This window comes from Aythya fuligula, chromosome 7 (assembly GCF_009819795.1).
Source record: "Aythya fuligula isolate bAytFul2 chromosome 7, bAytFul2.pri, whole genome shotgun sequence".
Taxonomy (NCBI): Eukaryota; Metazoa; Chordata; class Aves; order Anseriformes; family Anatidae; genus Aythya; species Aythya fuligula.
In genome coordinates, this window is record NC_045565.1 from 23218622 (window position 1) to 23235609 (window position 16988).

The following is a 16988-nucleotide window of genomic DNA, read 5'->3' on the forward strand; positions in this document are numbered from 1 at the left end:
CGGGGTGGTTACCAAACCGGGGACGAGCTAACGGCTCAGCGGGGCGCTGGGCTCAGGGGGTGCTTGCCCCGAGTGCACACACGTGTGCAAGGCTGCAGGCACAGCGCGCCCACAGCTCTGGGGCACACAAGGACACACGAGCACAGCATTGCACGCATGTGTGCACACTCACACCAGGTTTGCTTGGTATCCTGGCCTCTCCACGGCGAACACTGAGGGCAGCAGTGGTTCCTGCCCCACGGCAGTGCCCCACAGCAGGTTCCCACACCTGGCCACCATCCTGCTAGCCGTGGGGACCCACTGAAGGCATCCGTGCAGAAGCCCGCTGCTCAGGCAGGCACCCTGTGAGAGGCTGCTGGAAATGCAGTGGAGGGGTACTTGATGCTCACGTGGAAGCACCACCGTGGGAGACAAGCACCGGGACTGAGAGCTCTCGAATCCAGCAGGGAGAGGAGAACTGGGACAAACAGGCAGAGGCTGCAGCCAGCCACATTCCGGTGAGAAACAAGGGGTTCAGCAGGGCACGAGAGCTGCCACTAGAAGCAGCCCAGACCACCGTGGGCTCCTGCAGCCTCATGGCACAAGTGCTGTGGCTGTATCCTCAGCTGCCTGCGGATGTGCTGTGGTGGGGTGACCCAGGCAGTGCCCCGCCAGTGCTGTCCCCATCCCTGCCACAGCCCCTTTCCGCATCCCGAGACACACAGAGAGCTCTGTGCCCAGTCCCACAGTGGCTGCTGGTGAGGTTTTGGCAAATCCATGACTTGTATGGTTGAGATGGGGCCCCTGCCACATGCTGCCCGACAGGGCACAGCTAATCCAGGCCCCCCCAGGGCGGGTGGCAGCAGCAGAGTGGCACCCACGGGCCACACAGATGAGGGCAGGGGGATGATGCTGAGTGCTCAGGTGCAGCTTTGGGGGCTTCCCTGTCACCTCCCTGCCTACAGTCACACTGCCCTTGTCCCCAGGGCAGAGGGGACAGGGCAGATCTATCCCTCGTCCCTCACTGTGCCTCGGGTGGAAATCGCCAGGGTGGAAATCTCCGTGGGGGCTGCCTGCTGGGGGGGCTCCGCTCTTGAGCACGCGGACCTGTGCCCCCGGGGGTCTCGGGGTCAGCAGGGTGGGGTGGGATGGGATGGGATGGGATGGGATGGGATGGGATGGGATGGGATGGGATGGGATGGGATGGGATGGGATGGGATGGGATGGGATTGATGGGATGGGATGGGATGGGGTGGGATGGGATGGGATGGGATGGGATGGGATGGGATGGGATGGGATGGGATGGGATGGGATGAGTCGGGTCGAGCCACCGCCCCGTGAAGGTTACGAGCCACGCTCCCGGCGCATCCCCCAGCGGGTCCCCCCGTAATATTTCGGCTCCGTATCGAGCGGCGCTGCCCGGCCGTGCTTCCACTGCAATTTCGGGCAGTAAATCAGCGCGGCGCAGCCCCACCTCCCCGCTCTCCATTGGCAGCGGCGCCCCTCGCCCCGCTCATTGGCGAGCCCGCGGCCGCCCCGGCCCTACATAAAGCCCGCTCGGGCGGCCCGAGCCGTCGGGAGCCGGGCGCCGAGGAGCCGGAGGCGGGCGGCGAGGAGGGCGCTGCGGGATGCGCTCCCCCCGCCGCCGCCGCGGGGGCACCGGGCAGCCCCCCGCGCCCGTGAGTAGGGGGCGCGCCCCCGCGTCCCGACCCCGGTTCCCTCCCCCGGTAACTTTGTCGGGGACTTGGGGTGGCGAGGGAAGTTGGGAGCCGCTGTGGGGAGGGGGCGGCGGTGGGCTTGGGGGGGGAGAGAGGGGGAGTGGGGGTGCGGGGTGCGCTTGGGGGCGCTGGGGACCTGGCGGTGGCCAGGGGCAGAGGGGAGAAGGGGGAGCCCCTCTTTCGGGGGCATTCCCACCGGGTGGGGGGCGTGGGGAGAGGGGTCTCGGTGTGTCTGGCTGTGCGGGAAGGGGCCGGCGGTGCTGCCCCAGCCAAGCCCCCCAAGGACCCGGTGTCCCCTCGGGCTGAGCTCCGAGGCTGAGGTGACTGCTCATCTCCACACTGCATTAGCTGCTGCTGGCTGAGCCCCAGCGTGCCGGGTCCGGTGCTGAGGAGTCCTGCATGGGAGGGGACGGGGACAGGCAGGAGCTGAGGGCTTTGGGCCCCTCAAAAGCCCCCCTGGTGGGATGTGAGTCTGGGCCAGGGTCTGCAAGGGCTGTGTGGAAGGGAGCAGCACCGAGCCTGGACCGGGGCACGCGGCTTCAGCTGGAGTGTTGGCACTGCAGGGTCTGGGCTGGCTGGGGTCGAGGTGCTATGGGAGGGGTGCTGCTGGCATCCCCGGGGTACCACAGCCCCCGTGGGAGAGGGGCAGCGAGTCTGCAGGACACCTCCCGGCCCTCCTCTGCCCTGGGAGGCACAGCGGTGGCAGGAGGGGCAGAACCACGTCCCTGGGACACGGTCAGCGGGGTGCCACAGGGCACTGTCATGGTACCGTGTTGTCACCGCTCTGAGGTGCCTTTGGGGTGTGACGGGGCCCTTGCTGCGCGGTGTCACGCGGTGTTAGAGCAGTGCTGGTGGTGGCTGTGGCCCGGGATGGGATGTTGCTGCAGTGGTGGGGCGTGACGCCGCTGGGACGTGCGGCACGGCAGGCGGTGGTGCCACGGTGGCACACGGGATGGGGTGGCCGTGCGGGCAGCCAGCTCCTGTCCCCCTGTGCTGAGGGTCACGGGGACGTGCATGAGGAGCCCTGCGGATATCATCACCCAGCTGTGGTGAGGGGTTTGTGGGGTGCGACCCCCTTCCTGGTCCCACACACCCTGCTGCTACCCCGGCCCCATCCCATCCTCCTGGAGGGGGCCATGCGTGGGGATGGAAGGGCCCTGAGCCACGTCCCTGCCATGGTGCGGCTGTGGGGCCAGCACCCTGTCCCTGTGTGGGCACCCATGGTGTTTCCTGCCATGCCCCCGTCCTCCGCAGCTCGGCTCGGTGCCACCAGGCTCCGCCACGCAGAGCAAGGTGCCCTGGGGTGACCGCAGCTCCTGGGGTCACCTTGCGAGCCAGGATGTGGCTGGGTCAGGACACGACGGGACTGAGCCCTGTGCCAGCTGCATGAGCGGGGCCTGGCATCCTCAAAGCCCTGGTGGAGGCTCCTGCCATGCTGGGAGGCACGGGGCCTCTCCCATCTGCCAGAGGAGCTTGGATCTTCCTCCCTCTTTCCCAAAATGGCCTGGCTCCAGGCCGGGCAGCCCCCACCGTGGCACCCAGCACCGGATCCGTGGGGAAGGGCCTTTTGTCCCCAATCAGGAGCATTGTTTCCTCCTGGAAAAGCTCCATCCAACTTGGAGGGAAGCTGTCTGCAGCTGGATGGGGCGGGGGGGCACATGGGGAGCGGGCCAAGCTGCGGAGAGGGGGAGCTGCAGGGGAGGCAGAGCCCTGCCTGGGGACAGCCACCCGTCCCTGCAGGCTGGGGACAGAGAGAGGGGCTTGGGGTCACAGGGCAGCCCTGCACCCCTGTCTGCGTGTGGGTAGTTTGTCCTAGTGAGCCCGTGTGGGCTGGGGGGAAAAAACTCCCTTTCCCTTGCTGCTGGACACCCTGCTGCTCCTGGGGAAGTGGGGACAGCAGCCAAATGGCACCACGGAGCCGTGTCCCCTGCTGGGCCACCCAGCCGTCCCTCCAGACCATGGGAGCAGGGCTGGCTTCTCCTGCTCACGGGACTGTGCCCACTGCTGGGGACGTGCAGCTCGCTGCTGCTGAGGTTTTGTCCCCCAGAGGGGACTGCGTGCCCCACGGGTGGCTGTCCCCAGTGCCACCTCGCTTGTCACCTGCGCTACAGCCAGGTCAGAGCCAGCTCCAGAAGCTCCGCAGCCCTGCCAGCAGTGCTGGCAGCCACAGCTCTGCGCAGTCCGGGTTAATCGAGCCTCTCCTCCCGGCACCTCCTGCCTGCGGCCACATCCCTGCGCACACACCTTCCCTGCCGGCCGGGGGGAGCTGGCCCCGCGGGGTCCCCAGGAGGAACCGCACCAGCCTGGGAAAGGGGAGCCTGAGGGGAGGCCTCATGGTGCCTGCGGCTCCTCAGGAGGGGAGCGGAGGGGCAGGCGCTGAGCTCTGCTCTCTGGGGACAGTGACAGGACCCGAGGGAACAGCATGGGGCTGGGACAGGGGAGGGTCAGGCTGGGGGTTAGGGAAAGGGTCTGCACCCAGAGGGTGGTCGGGCACTGGGATGGGATGCACAGGGATGAGGGCACAGCACCGAGCCTGACAGAGATCAAGAAGTGTTTGGACAACTCAGGTGTACGGTCTGACTTTTGGTGGTCCCGTGTGGGGCCAGGAGCTGGACTCAATGATCCTTTGGGGGGTCCTTTCCAACTCGGGGCCTTCTGTGGGTCAGGATGGGGAAACTGAAGCACACCGGAGCCACCCCTCTGTGTTCCCGTGGCCTTCCCGGCTCTGGAGGATTCCCCAGGCAGGGCACAACCTCCCCAGCCAGGTGACTGCCTGCCCCCCCTGCCAAGCCCAGCACCAGATCCACATCTCCTCTTGCTGGGATCCTGGGTGCCCGCAGCCCCTTGGGGCAGGGTGAGCCGTGGCTGAGCCCAGCTTTGTCAGCACCCGGTCCCTCCCACGGGATGGGCTCCCACGGCCCCGCTCCCAGCCCCACACTGCTGCCCCGAGGAGCCCGGAGGGTGAGCTGCAGCCGGGCAGGGCTGTGCACATGGGGGGCTTGGGGCTGGAGAAATGAGGGGCTGTGGGATGGGGGGCGAGGAGGGGAAAGAGAGCAGCTCCCGTGCGAGGGCAGAGGGGGGCTGAGGCTCCACGGAGCGGGGAGCCCACAGGCTGCAGGTCTCCCCCAGGTGCCCAGGATGCTGGCGCTGTGCCTGCTGTCCCTGGCCTGGCTCAGCGAGGGCTCGCAGCGCAGCGAGCCCATGTTCACCGCCGTCACCCACCGCCTCCTGCCGCCCGACTACGACAGCAACCCCACGCAGCTCAACTACGGCGTGGCCGTCACCGACCTGGACGCCGACGGCGACTTCGAGATCGTGGTGGCGGGGTGAGTAGGGGCACCCACACGCGGTGCCTTGGGGACAGCGGGATGTGGTGGCCCCGCAGGGACAGGAGCTCCTCGCAGCACCATGTGCCGGTGCTGGCAGCATCCCTGCTGATCCCCTTACTTGCTCAAACTCTGTTTTCTCCAAAAAAAATCACGTGGTGCCCAGCTGAGCACTCTGACTGTGGAAGGCTTACAGCTCTGCTAATCCCCATCCCCTGCCGAGCCCCTCCAGCCGGCAGGAGGAGTGCGGTGCCCCGGTGTCCCTGCTGGCAGGGTGTCTTCATGGGGTCTCACAGGTGCCTTGAGCCCAGTTCTGGGGCCAGGTACCCTCTGTAGGGTGGTGGAAGCTTCCCAGTGGCCGGGTCCCACCCCGCAGCACACCGCCAGCGTGTCCCCAAGCCGGCTCAGCTCCGCTGACAGGACTCAGTGCTCTCTGGAGATTCGCTTAATTGGCTAGAGGTTTTTTATAGCCCTTTAGTGGTGTGATGGCTCGGAAGGGCTGGCAGGAACCGTGGAGGCAGGAGCCGTGTGCTGCGCTGCCCCAGCATCAGAGCAGGGCTGGACGTGGAGCAGCTGCTGCCAGCGGGTCCAGCCGTGGGGACAGCGGCACAGGCTGGGTGTGCATGTGTGCAGCACGCTTACCCACAGGGGAGGCTTGCACACACACGTGCCCTCACCTGGAGAGGAGAATCCCTCACCCGTGAGCCCATACAGGGCTGTGGGAGCCTGGCTGTCCCTCGCTGGCACTGGGCACCCACATGGCCATGAGCGGCTGGGTTGGCTCAGGAACCTGCTGCCCCTGTGAGGGGGGCTCATCCCTGCAGGGGCTGGGGGTGTCTGCCCAAGGGAGCACTAAGCCTGGAAAACTGGGGCTCCCTGGGTGGGTGCAGGCCACTGCTGGCAGCCAGCGGTGGTTTTGTAAGCAGCGGTGCCCGTTGTGTAACTTGTTTACTGGTGTGCAGGGCGGGAGCAGGGGGGAGCCTGCGGGGCGCAGCGTGCCGAGAGGATTTGCCCTGCGTGCTGCCTGCCCTGCTCTGCCCTGCCAAAGGGCTGCAGGCAGGGACCTGTGCCCCATCCTGCTGGGTGCCCGGGCTGGGCAGGCACAGGATGCCCGATATGTGCTGGAAGGAGCCCAGGCTGAGCCCTCCCCGTGGGCAGGCAGGCCCACAGCTGGGTGCTGAGGGCAGCCTGGGTCCCTCGGCCACCACAGACCACGCAGCTCTTTGCCATGCCCATTGTGGGGAGTGCGCGGGGACAGGGGACACGGGGACAGGACAGGGTCTTTCCTCCTGCCCCCTACCCCCGGGGACCCATCTCCTGCTTGCACCTGCAGGTACAACGGCCCGAACCTGGTGCTCAAGTACGACAAGGCGCGGGGCCGGCTGGTGAACGTGGCGGAGGACGAGCGCAGCTCCCCTTACTACGCGCTGCGGGACCGGCAGGGCAACGCCATCGGCGTGACCGCCTGTGACATCGACGGGGACGGCCGCGAGGAGGTTTACTTCCTCAACACCAACAACGCCTTCTCCGGTGAGCCCCGGCAGGGGGGAGGCTCCCGGCGCGGCTGCCCGCGACCTTCGGCGCGTGAGGGATGTGTGCGGGCTGGAGTTAATTTCTCAGTTGAGTGGCTCCATTGATTGATGGCAGCGCGGGCGGGACGCGGAGCCCGGCCAGCTGCTGAGTCAGCGCTTCCCGCTGCCCACCGCCCTCCCTGTGGCACCCCAAGAGGGACAGCAGTGTCCCCTCGCCGCTGGGGATGCGTGCTCTGGATGTGCTGCCAGTCCCGGTGTGCCTGGCAGCACCCGTGCCCTCTGGACAAAGCCAGGGGCTGATCCTGCCCTGCTGGGGGTGCCCCTCTTTGGGAGGGGACTCTTGTGCCCCAAGCAGGCACCAGGCACCCCAAGAGCTCCCCGTGTCTCTGCTCCAACCCAGCTCTGCCCTGTCCCCATCCCACGGCAGCAGAGGTATGTCCCTGATTCCCCCAGTTACCCAGGCTGCCGGCACACCTGTCCCTAAACCTGGCACTGCCACGGCACTGTGCCGGGCAGCACAGCTCGCTGCCTGCGCCTGGCACCACAGCGGTTTCTGCCTTCCCAGGGATAATCTACGGGGCTGTGCCCTGCTGGGACACATTTTACCTTAATGAGTTGTTTCTTCTTTCCGTCTCCTGGTGGCACTTCAGAGCCATGGGAGCTCTCACAGTGCCGTGAGCAGGGGGCTGGGATGCTGGCCTCGCCATGGGGCGCCCCGCACCAATCCTGCTCTTGGGGAGCAAACTGGGATCTGGCACCACCAGCTCACGTCCCAGGGGGCTGCACACAGGGCTCGGGGAGGGGATGGCTGCGCAGCCCCCTGACCCGTGCTCCCCTAGGCATGGCCACCTACACGGACAAGCTCTTCAAGCTCCGCAACGGGCGCTGGGAGGACCTGCTGAGCGACAAGGTGAACCGGGACGTGGCCAGCCGCTTCGCCGGCCGCTCCGTCGCCTGCGTGGACCGGACGGTGAGCGGGCAGGGCAGGGTGGCCAGGGGGTGTCCCCATGCCCCCGCTGCCCAACCAGCCCCCGGGACCTCTCCCCTCGCGTGGGCACCGTCCCCATCGCACCCTTGCCAGGGCTGAGGGTGTCCCCCCCCTCCCAGCAGCCGGTGGCTGTCAGGGCTGCGGGCGCCTGTCCGCGCGGTTGCCGCTAGCTGATAAACGCGCCTGTCGAGGTGATTTATGTTCCTGTCACCTGCTCTTTCTTCTTCCTCCTCCCCCAGCAGTTTGTTTCCAAACGATTATCGCTAAATCAGGGCCCAGCTGCTGCTGCACGGGACAAGGAGGGCGGTGGGGATGGGAGGGAGGGGGCACCTGCCCCACTGGGGAGCTGGTGGGACGGGGTGCCCTAAACTGGAGAGTGACAAGGTGGCCGTGCCCAGTCCCACATGTCTTTAGCCACGGTCTCACCCAGCCCTCACCAGGCACTGCTGCCCATATGCCATGCACCCAGGACCTCTGAGAGTTCCCAGCCCCACGGCAGGGAGGATTAAGCCCGACCCCATCCCCGTGGGCCCAGGTTTTGGCCGGGAGGAGCAGGGCGAAGCCGCAGGGCGCGGGCGGGCGCTGAGGCAGTGCCGCCGGCCGCAGGGCTCGGGCAGGTACTCCATCTACATCGCCAACTACGCCAGCGGCAACGTGGGCCCCCACGCCCTCATCGAGATGGACGTGGCCGCCAGCGACCCTGCCCGTGGCGTCGTGGTGCTCGTGGACGTGGCCGCCCAGGCGGGCGTCAGCAGGTACACAGGTACGGAGGGGACGGGGCACAGCCCCGTGCCATGACCTGTGCCACGCATCTGCCTGCCTGCCCCGTCTGTCAGCAGCCCCACAGCCCATGGGAAGGACCCGTGGGACCCCCCTGTGCCTACAGTCACCCTGCTGACCCCCACGTGGCATCCACAGGGCTTGGGGATGCTTGCAGAGGTGTGTGCCAGCCTGTGCCCCGTGCCACCACTGGGACCGCCGCCGTGCCCCATCTCTGTGGCGGTAAATTGTCACTAATTAGGAGTGTTGTCACCATGGCGATGGCAGTGATTAGGTTGGAAGTGACACAAACGGCTGCCAGCCCCAATTAGCTCCTGATGAGAGGGACTGAAGGAGGGAGATGGGCAAGGAGGGGGCGCAGGGGGTCCCAGAAGCACCGGGACTGGCACAGGGGCACGGACCCCCCTGGGGCAGGGCGGCCCCCTCACCCCTGGCTGCTGTCCCCAGGGGGCCGTGGGGTGGCCGTGGGCCCCATCCTGAGCGACAGTGCCTCCGACATATTCTGCGGTAACGAGAACAGCCCCAATTTCCTCTTCCACAACCGGGGGGACGGGACGTACCGGGACGTGGCAGCTGCCGTGGGTGAGTAGGGGGACAGCAGGGACAACCCCGGGTGGAGGGGACACGGGGACCGACAGCCCCGCTGACTGCAGGGGATGGCTGATGGCTGAGATTGGGGACCACAGGGCCACGTCCCCAGGGGTGTCCCGGGGAGACAGCAGCAGGGAGGGTCCCGTCTCCCCGTCCCCTTGCTGCTCGCAGGGCTGGATGACCCCTACCAGCACGGACGCGGCGTGGCGCTGGCCGACTTCAACCGCGACGGCCGCGTGGACATCGTCTACGGCAACTGGAACGGGCCGCACCGCCTCTACCTGCAGGCGGGGGCCCCCGGCCGCGTCCGATTTCGGGTGAGGGCTGGGGCTGCCGAGCCCTCACTGCTGGGGACACCCCAGCTTCACCCCGCTGTGGCTCCGAGCCCCGCTTGCCAGCGGCCTCCTGCTCGCCGTGCGCGTTGGCAGCCCCTGCCCGTCCCTTGCGCAGGACATCGCCACCCCCAAGTTCTCCATGCCGTCCCCCGTCCGCACCGTCATCGCCGCCGACTTCGACAACGACCAGGAGCTGGAGGTTTTCTTCAACAACATCGCCTACCGCGGCTCCTCCGCCAACCGCCTCTTCCGGTAGGGCCGGGGGAACGAGCAGCCCGCGCCGTGCCGCTCCCCGCCGCTGGCACACAGGGGACCCCCGCTCCGGCTCTGCTCGTAGCAGGAGCCATGCCTGAGCCCTTCCCCGTGTCATTACCAGCTGCGGCGGCCGTGCCTGCAGCAGCCCCTGGGGTCCCCGTGCCGCTGATCAGCAGCCGCCTGGAAGCTTGCTCGTGGCTCCCGCTAATTGTGGGGATCGATTCCTCGCCGCTGCCTGGCGGCTCCCCCTCGCCTCACCGCTGTCTGTCTGCCCACTGTGGGTTGGGGGGGGTTGTGGGGCGCTGGGCGCCCCTGGGGGGGTTCTCTGATCCCCAAGGGTTGTGGCAGTGATTGGGGATGTGAGGTGTGTGGCCAGTCCCCCAACCACCCTGCACAGCCACCAGCAGCGCCCCTGCCAACCCTATGCCCTCCAGGTGCCACCAGGGCTGTCACCTCTCTACCGAGCTGCTCTGGGGGGAGCAGGCACTTGTCCCCCAGCAGCTTCCAGGCATGGGGATGCTGGGGCTGGCACTAACTCCCCCTCTGTGCCCGGCAGGCTCACCCGCAGAGAGCACTCAGACCCCATCGTGGAGGAGCTGAACCCAGGGGATGCGCTGGAGCCCGAGGGACGGGGCACGGGTGGGTCCCCAGCGCAGGGGTGGCTCGTGCTGGGGTGTGCCTGCCATAACGTGCTCGCATAACGAAGCACGTCCTGATCCTGCCCTCACAGGGGGTGCAGTGACAGATTTTGACGGCGATGGGATGCTGGACCTGATCCTGTCCCACGGCGAGTCCATGGCGCAGCCCATCTCCATCTTCAAGGGCACCCAGGTGAGTCGAGCAGGGGCTCCTCGCACCGTCCCCCGTCCCTGCCCCCTCTCCCAGCTCACCCCCTGCCCATCCAACCCTCGCAGGGCACTGCCAACAACTGGCTGCGTGTCATCCCCCGCACCCGCTTCGGGGCCTTCGCGCGGGGGGCCAAGGTGGTGCTGTTCACGCGGCGCAGCGGCGCCCACCTGCGCATCATCGACGGCGGCTCGGGGTACCTGTGCGAGATGGAGCCCGTGGCACACTTCGGGCTGGGTGAGCTGGAGAGGTGTGAGGGGGATAAAACCCCGCCAGCACCCCCAGGCAGCGGCCAGCTCTGCAGCCCCAGCACCCAGGGACCAGCTGTGGGAGCGAGGGGAGGATTTTCCCCTCCATCCCCATCCCGGAGGCGCCCCGCTAACAGGCTGCCCGCCTGCAGGGCGTGACGAGGCCAGCAGCCTGGAGGTGACCTGGCCCGATGGCCGCGTCCTGGTGCGAGCCGTGGCCAGCAGTGAGACCAACTCCGTGCTGGAGGTCCCCTACCCCCCGGACACAGAGGAGCCGCTGGTGCCCACCCCGCTGGAGGTGAGGGCTGGCTGTGGGGTGCAGGGGGAGTTTTGAGGGGCAGGAACGAGGGGCTGGGCTCTCCTGGATCCTGCCCCATCCCGGCCGTGTCTGCTTCTCCCCCAAATGCAGTGTGGGCAGGGATTCTCCCAGCACGAGAACGGACGCTGTGTAGGTGAGTGGCTGCTGGGGACGTGGGCAAGTGGCACAAAGGATGGAGCAGCAGGGATCAGGGAGCCACAGGGCTTGTGCGTGGCTCCAGCCAGGCACAGGAGGAGCCAGGGGGCCCACATCTTTCTGCCTGCAGACACCAACGAGTGCACGGAGTTCCCCTTCGTGTGCCCCCGGGACAAGCCTGTGTGCATCAACACCTACGGCGGGTACCGCTGCCGCAGCAACAAGCGCTGCAGCCGGGGCTTTGAGCCCAATGAGGATGGCACGGCTTGCGTGGGTGAGTGACGGCGGGCACCAGTCTCCCCCCGATGGTGCTGTGCCCCTGCCCAGGGCCTGGCCACCTCCTGCACCCCGCTGGGCACCTGCCCCATCACCCACACCCCAGCTCTGTAGCTGCTCACCTCCGTGCCCGCTGGTCCCACGCCTCCCCCCAAGCCGCCACTGACTCCCCTTCTCTCTCTCTTTCTCTCTTGCTCCTTCTTTCGTTCTCTGTGCAGCTCAAGTGGCCTTTTTTGGGGGATACCCCTCTGCCGGGAGCTGGCCCTGGCCCCCCCAAGGCACCCTCCTCCCTCTAGGCTTCGGACTCTGCCTTTGCCTCTATGCACTTTAGCCCCTGCCCGTAACTCGCCAGAGCAGCCTTGGCGGAAGGACCGGCTGCCCTCTGCCTGTCTCTTCCTCTCTCTCTTTCTCTCTCTCCATGTCGAGCTGCCCTGCAAGCGCTGGCTGCGCCGTGCCGGGGCGGCCGCCTCGGGAAGGGCAGGGGAAGGCGGCACCTTCCCCAGGAGAGCAGCCAGGGAAAGCAGCCCCAGCGCTCCCCTCGCCTCGCCGCCGCCTCCCCGGCGCTCGCTTGCTCCGTCGACTTGATACCGTACCATGTGCCTGCTGGTTTGGCCTGCGACGTGTTTGCTTCTCCTGTCCCCGCTGCAGCGGGGGGCTCCCCCTCCCCGGCACCGCCAGAGGAGGGTCCCCCCAGCCCGGCAGGGGAGGGACCCCCCCGGTTTGTTTTTTAACGTATTGACCCCACTGTTTGGAGTCGGACCCTGCTCAGTCTTCCAGCCCCAGTCCCGGAGAATCCCCCCAATAAACTGTACCCTGTCTATTAACTGGGCTCTGGGAGCACCCCCAGCACCCCCTGGCTGTGGGGGGAGGCAGGAGATGCCTGGAGGGTCCCCTGGGAGGGTCACTGCTCCTCGGGGCTGTGCTGCTTCTCCCCCACCTTGCCCATGGGTGCTGCTCCCCAGGGCTTGCAGGACTGCAGCCAGCTCTGCGCCACCACCCCCAGGGCACCTGCATGCTGCTGCTGCTGCTGTGGCTTCTCCCGGGCTGTGGGTGGATGCTGCCACCCCCACTAACCTGCTTCTGCCCCCCCAGCCTCCCTGGGCATGGTCCTGTGCAGGCTGTGCCTGCTGCCACCCGAGCAACCCCTTTCCTGTGGGGATGTGTCCTGCTGGGGCTGTGCTGCTCCATCGCTCCCTTTCCTTTTGCCCCATGCTCACCCTCCTTCTGGGGCCGCCCCCACAGCCTGCTCGGTGCTCCCCATCGTGCCAGGGGGTGCCCAGCCCCAGCACAGCCCCCGGCATCGCTCCGGCACAGGAGGAGGCAGGGCAGGTGGCGGGGATGAAGCGTGAGGTTTATTGAAGGGCTCCATGCAGGGTGCCCCAGCGGGAACAGCAGGGCTGGGGGCCCCACGCGCACAATGACCGAGCTGAGGGGGGGTCCTGGGGGGCAGAGCCCTCCCCCTGCAGCCCTGGGAGAGCCACGCGGGCTCACTTCCACCCTGCACCCACACAGGGGCTCGTCTCCTAGGGGTGCTGGGTGTAACAGCCCCCCTCCCCATTCCCAAAAATCCCCACCTGGCCCTTCCTTGCAGCCGGGGGTCCCCACAGGCTGAGAATTGGGGGGCAGGGGGAGGCTCTGCAAGGTGCAGGGAGCAGGGCACCCCCGATGCAGGGGGGTGAGGGGCGCATGCAGGATGTGTGGGGCAGAGGAGGGCTCAGCAGCAGGAGCAGGGGGCTCGCTGGGGACGGCACGGGGTCGGGCAGGCAGCGGGGTGCTGCCGGAGCAGTCGGGGCCCCCGGGAGCAGCAATGGGCAGCGTGTGGGGTGCGCACAGCACCGACACGCAGACGAAGTGGCACTGGGGCGACGGGCCCGTGGCACCAAGAGCAGGGCACCCCGGGGGCACGGGGCTAAGCCCCCCCATCTGGGGCACTGCAGGCACTGGGGCGCTGCCCGCTGGGGCTGCTCGGGGCAGGGGCGGCGGCGCAGAGCACCCCGGGGTGGGGGCTGCGGGAGCCCTTTGGCACTGGTTTGGCTCAGTGGGAAGCACCTGGGACGCCCCAGCAGCAGCCCCTGCCCGCAGCGGGTCTGAGCAGGGGCAGAGCCGCTGTGGGGGGCACGTCGCAGAGGCGGGGAGCAGGCAGCCCCCGGGGCCCCCCCTGCCCACCCACCCACCCGCCCGCCCGCTCTGGGCTCAGAAGCGGGTGCTCTGGTAGTGCAGCCTGCGGATTTCGGAGAGGCCGCTGTCCCGGCAGTACGAGTCCCTGCAGGGACTCTCTGCCAGTCACCGGCCCCCCGCGCCGCCCCCCCCGCCGCCGCTGCTGCTGCTGGAGCTGCCGCTGCTGGAGCTGCCGCTGCTGCACCGGTCCTCGTAGATGGAGATCTCGATCTGGGCACCGCTAAGGACCAGCCAGGGGCACGGCAGCCACAGACCCGCCGCCCGACTGCCCACTGCCCCCCTCCCTCACCCTCGTGCCCCCCCAGCGATGCCCTCCCCACCCCACCGCCCCGCCGCAGAGGATACGACCCTCATGCCACGCTCCAGCGGGTCGGTGAGCAGCAGCCCCCGCGGCGCGTAGATCTTCTCGTTCTGCTCCTGGATGTACTTGGAGATCTTCTTCAGGACCTGCTGGTGCACAGGGGGATGCTGGGGGCTGCCAGCAAGGACACCCCACCCCGGCAGCCCCTGGGTGCCCGCACTTGACCTCCAGCCCCCCCCTTCAGCTCCCTGCGCCCTCCCCTGGGCATTGGCACCTTCTCGTAGTGCGTCTCCATGCAGAGGAAGATGAAATAGGCGGTGGCGCAGGCCAGGCACCCCTCCAGGTACGAGCTGCCCCCGATCTTCTCCGCTTCGGCGTAGAAGCTGTTAAGAGTTTTCACGGTCTCCTCGAAGAGCTGGCGCTCGATCTAGGGCAGAAGCTGCGGTGAAGACAAACCTGGCCAGCAGCTGCCCCCTGCGCTGTCCCTCCTACTCCCTGGGGTGCCTCAGGGACCACTTAAACCTCTCCTCCCTGCTCAGTGCTGTCTCAGCTCCCTGGCCCCTGCATGCCAAGACCTGCCGAGCCTCCACCAGCGCCTCCCAGTCCTGCAAACCCCAGGCAGGGGGGCAGTGACAGCTCACACCCTGCCCCAGGCACTGCCCAGCAATCCAGCTGCATCGGCTGGCTCAGGGCCTTCAACACCCCATGCCTTCAGACCCCTCTCCCACCCCCCAAGCCCCACAGGACACCGAAAATAGGGCACCCCCCCTCCCCCCCCCCCACACACACACACACACGCCGCTGGGTTCCCTACCCGGCTCTCCAGCTCGGGGGGGAACTTTGTCTGGAACTGGCACGTGGTCCCGTCGCTGTAGTCCCGCTGCACAAAGACCTTGGTGGCCAGGGACGCGCTGCGCCGCAGCTCCTGCAGGCTGTGCACCTTGGGGGGGGGCAGGGGGTGAGCCAGGGGGGGGCTGCAGCCAGGGAAAGGGTCCCCAGGCAGCAGTGCCATTCCCTCAGGGAGCCCCCCGCGTGGGCCATGTGCTTGTCCCCGTGTGCACCGGCTGCTGCGTGCGTGGTGTGTGTCCCCTGGGGTGTCACAGGCGGTGTGGGGACAGCCCTCGGTCCCCAGCAGCTTCCCAGCAGGAGGAGGGCAACGAGCTGAGCAGGGGGCCGCAAAAGCAGGTCTGCAGTGGCCGTGCAGCAGGGGAACGGTGGCACAAAAGGGATCAGCAGGGCCCGGCCAGCCCTGGCACCCCACGCGGGATGAGAACCCACAGCAGCCCCCCCAGCCGTGGGTCGCAGCGGGGATGGAGAGGAGGACGGCGGTGCCAAGGGCATGTTGTGCCCCTCGTGCAGCGTGCCATCGCCTCCTGCCACCTGCCCCACACCGCACCCCAGCCCCGCACGGACCCCTCCGGCAAGGGCACCCCGCGCCGACCCCGGCCCCGCACCCAGCCGTGCAGACCCCAGCTCCCAGCCCCAGGCGGGTCCCATCCTGTCACCCCCCGCACCCCGCTGACCCCCAGCCCGGGGCAGAGCGCGGTTCGGTTCTGTCCCCTCCCCGGGGCCGGTCCCCGCCGCAGCCCCGCACCGGGCGGTTCCCGCACCCACCTCGGTGGCCATGGCGCGCCGTGCGCCCCGGGCCGTGCCGAGCCGTGCCGCGCCGCAACGGGCCGGGAGATGGAGAAGCGGAGCTGTCCGCGGGGCCGGGCCGAGCCGAGCCGAGCCGAGCCGAGCCGGGCGGGCGGCACCGGCGCTGTCCGCGGTGCTGCCGAGCCGAGCGGCGGAGGCGGAGGCGGGCCCGGCACGGCCCCGTGTGCGCAGCCGCCCGGGCCGGCCCCGAGGCCGCGGGGATGGGCGCCCGCAGCCGTTAGCGGGGAACCCCCGGAGGGGCCGCACCGCCCCAGGGGGGGCGCAGGGGGACGGGGAAACGGCTGCCGGGGGGGTGCCGCCGGGGGGGCTTGGGGGTGGCCGCCCTGGGGAGGGCGCACGGGGCGCTTGGGTGGCTGCCTTGGGGAGGGTGCCGGGGGCGTTTGGGGGGTGGGTGCCCCGGGGAGGGTGCTGGGGGTGCTTATGGGGCTGGCTGCTGTGGGGAGGGTGCCGGGGGGGCCGGCAGTGGGGCTGGCAGCCCGCCCCGCCGGGGCGCGTTGCTGGGTGCTGCTCGGGCAGAATTTGCGGCTGCGGAGAGAGGGCTGCGGTCAGGGCGCAGGCAGACATCAAAGGGGAGCGCTAACGAATTCCCTGTTATCTCTGCCCGGTGACAGCTCAATTAGAGCCAGGGGAAGGCAAACGGGCAGAAAACAGGCGCTGTCCCCAGAGGAGGAGGAGGGGGTGGTGCAGCAGGGAAGGGGGTGAGGGCTGGTGGCCTTGAGCTCAGGGCCTGTGCGGGGCAGAAGGGCGGCCAGCCTGCCCCACAGCGCCTGGGGACACCGGGCAGGGTGCAGGGTGACACAGCCCTGGCAATGTGCACACAGCTGGGGACAGGCACACAGCTGGGGTTGGCACATAAATAGAGAAGTGCACAGACAGCTGGGATGCACACACAGCTGGGGATGCTCACGGACACAGCTGGGATGCTCACGGACACAGCTGGGGATGTGCACAGGCACAGGCGTGCACCCACACTCATGCACGCACCCACCCGTGCACCCACGGGCCCAGGCTGGCACACCCTGGGGTGTCCCCGGATGCCCCCAGAGCCAGGCCCCGCTCGCCAGCCCCTTCCCGTGCCACACCACGTCACCGCCTGGCAGCGGCCGTGCCGGTTTCCATGGCAATGTCTCCCCTGCCAGGAGATGAGGTTCGCTCTCCCACGCGGTGGCGAGGGGCCGACAGCAGCCGGGGGGGGCCCAGCTGTCCCTGCCGCCCCCGGATGCATCCCCCGGGCTCTGCCCACCTGATGCACCCCGCGGTGCTGCCGTCCCAAGGGAGCTGCCGTGCGGCCTCATCACCCAGCACTGAGCCTTGCCCAGCATCAGGGACCTGCCCCATGGCACTGCCCAGCCCCACGCAGCCCCCTAGAGCCCCCCAGGCCAGCCAGACCCCCCCGCCTGATGCACCACCATGGGCTTTGCAGCTGTAAGCAGACGGCCCTTCTTCCCCCACTTTGCCAGGGGGCTATTTTTAGGCTGCCTGGCAGCAGAGGCGGGCACGGCTGCTGCAGGAGCTGCCTTTATTC

General features: G+C 68.6%; 2 protein-coding genes across 2 annotated transcripts; one reads left to right on the top strand and one right to left on the bottom strand.

The window, feature by feature from the left end:
• Positions 1-1574: 1574 nt before the first annotated feature.
• CRTAC1 (cartilage acidic protein 1) lies at positions 1575-11747 on the top strand. Its single transcript, XM_032191627.1, has 15 exons — positions 1575-1658; positions 4827-5023; positions 6357-6553; positions 7395-7525; positions 8150-8306; positions 8771-8905; positions 9086-9231; positions 9365-9501; positions 10061-10143; positions 10235-10335; positions 10419-10587; positions 10751-10896; positions 11008-11050; positions 11183-11326; positions 11547-11747. The coding sequence occupies exons 1-15, from the start codon at positions 1608-1610 to the stop codon at positions 11657-11659; spliced, it is 1950 nt and encodes a 649-aa protein (XP_032047518.1). The 5' UTR covers positions 1575-1607; the 3' UTR covers positions 11660-11747.
• A 1864-nt stretch (positions 11748-13611) lies between these two features.
• Positions 13612-15468, bottom strand: GOLGA7B (golgin A7 family member B). Its single transcript, XM_032191630.1, has 5 exons — positions 15422-15468; positions 14622-14747; positions 14082-14234; positions 13852-13953; positions 13612-13716 (listed from the first exon to the last, which is right to left on the bottom strand). Exons 1-5 carry the CDS (start codon positions 15431-15433, stop codon positions 13612-13614), a joined length of 498 nt encoding a protein of 165 aa, XP_032047521.1. The 5' UTR covers positions 15434-15468.
• Between the last annotated feature and the right edge of the window lie 1520 nt (positions 15469-16988).

Bases quoted from the DNA above. Each gene is read 5' to 3' on its own strand.
- GOLGA7B (XM_032191630.1), bottom strand. The intron at 14,235-14,621 runs GTAGGGAACCCA...CTTCTGCCCTAG, and splicing joins CCCCCGAGCTGGAGAGCCGG to ATCGAGCGCCAGCTCTTCGA. The intron at 13,717-13,851 runs GTATCCTCTGCG...AGCGGTGCCCAG, and splicing joins TGGAGCGTGGCATGAGGGTC to ATCGAGATCTCCATCTACGA.
- CRTAC1 (XM_032191627.1), top strand. From the start codon at position 1,608: ATGCGCTCCCCCCGCCGCCGCCGCGGGGGCACCGGGCAGCCCCCCGCG. The intron at 1,659-4,826 runs GTGAGTAGGGGG...GGTCTCCCCCAG, and splicing joins CCGGGCAGCCCCCCGCGCCC to GTGCCCAGGATGCTGGCGCT. The intron at 8,906-9,085 runs GTGAGTAGGGGG...TGCTGCTCGCAG, and splicing joins GGACGTGGCAGCTGCCGTGG to GGCTGGATGACCCCTACCAG.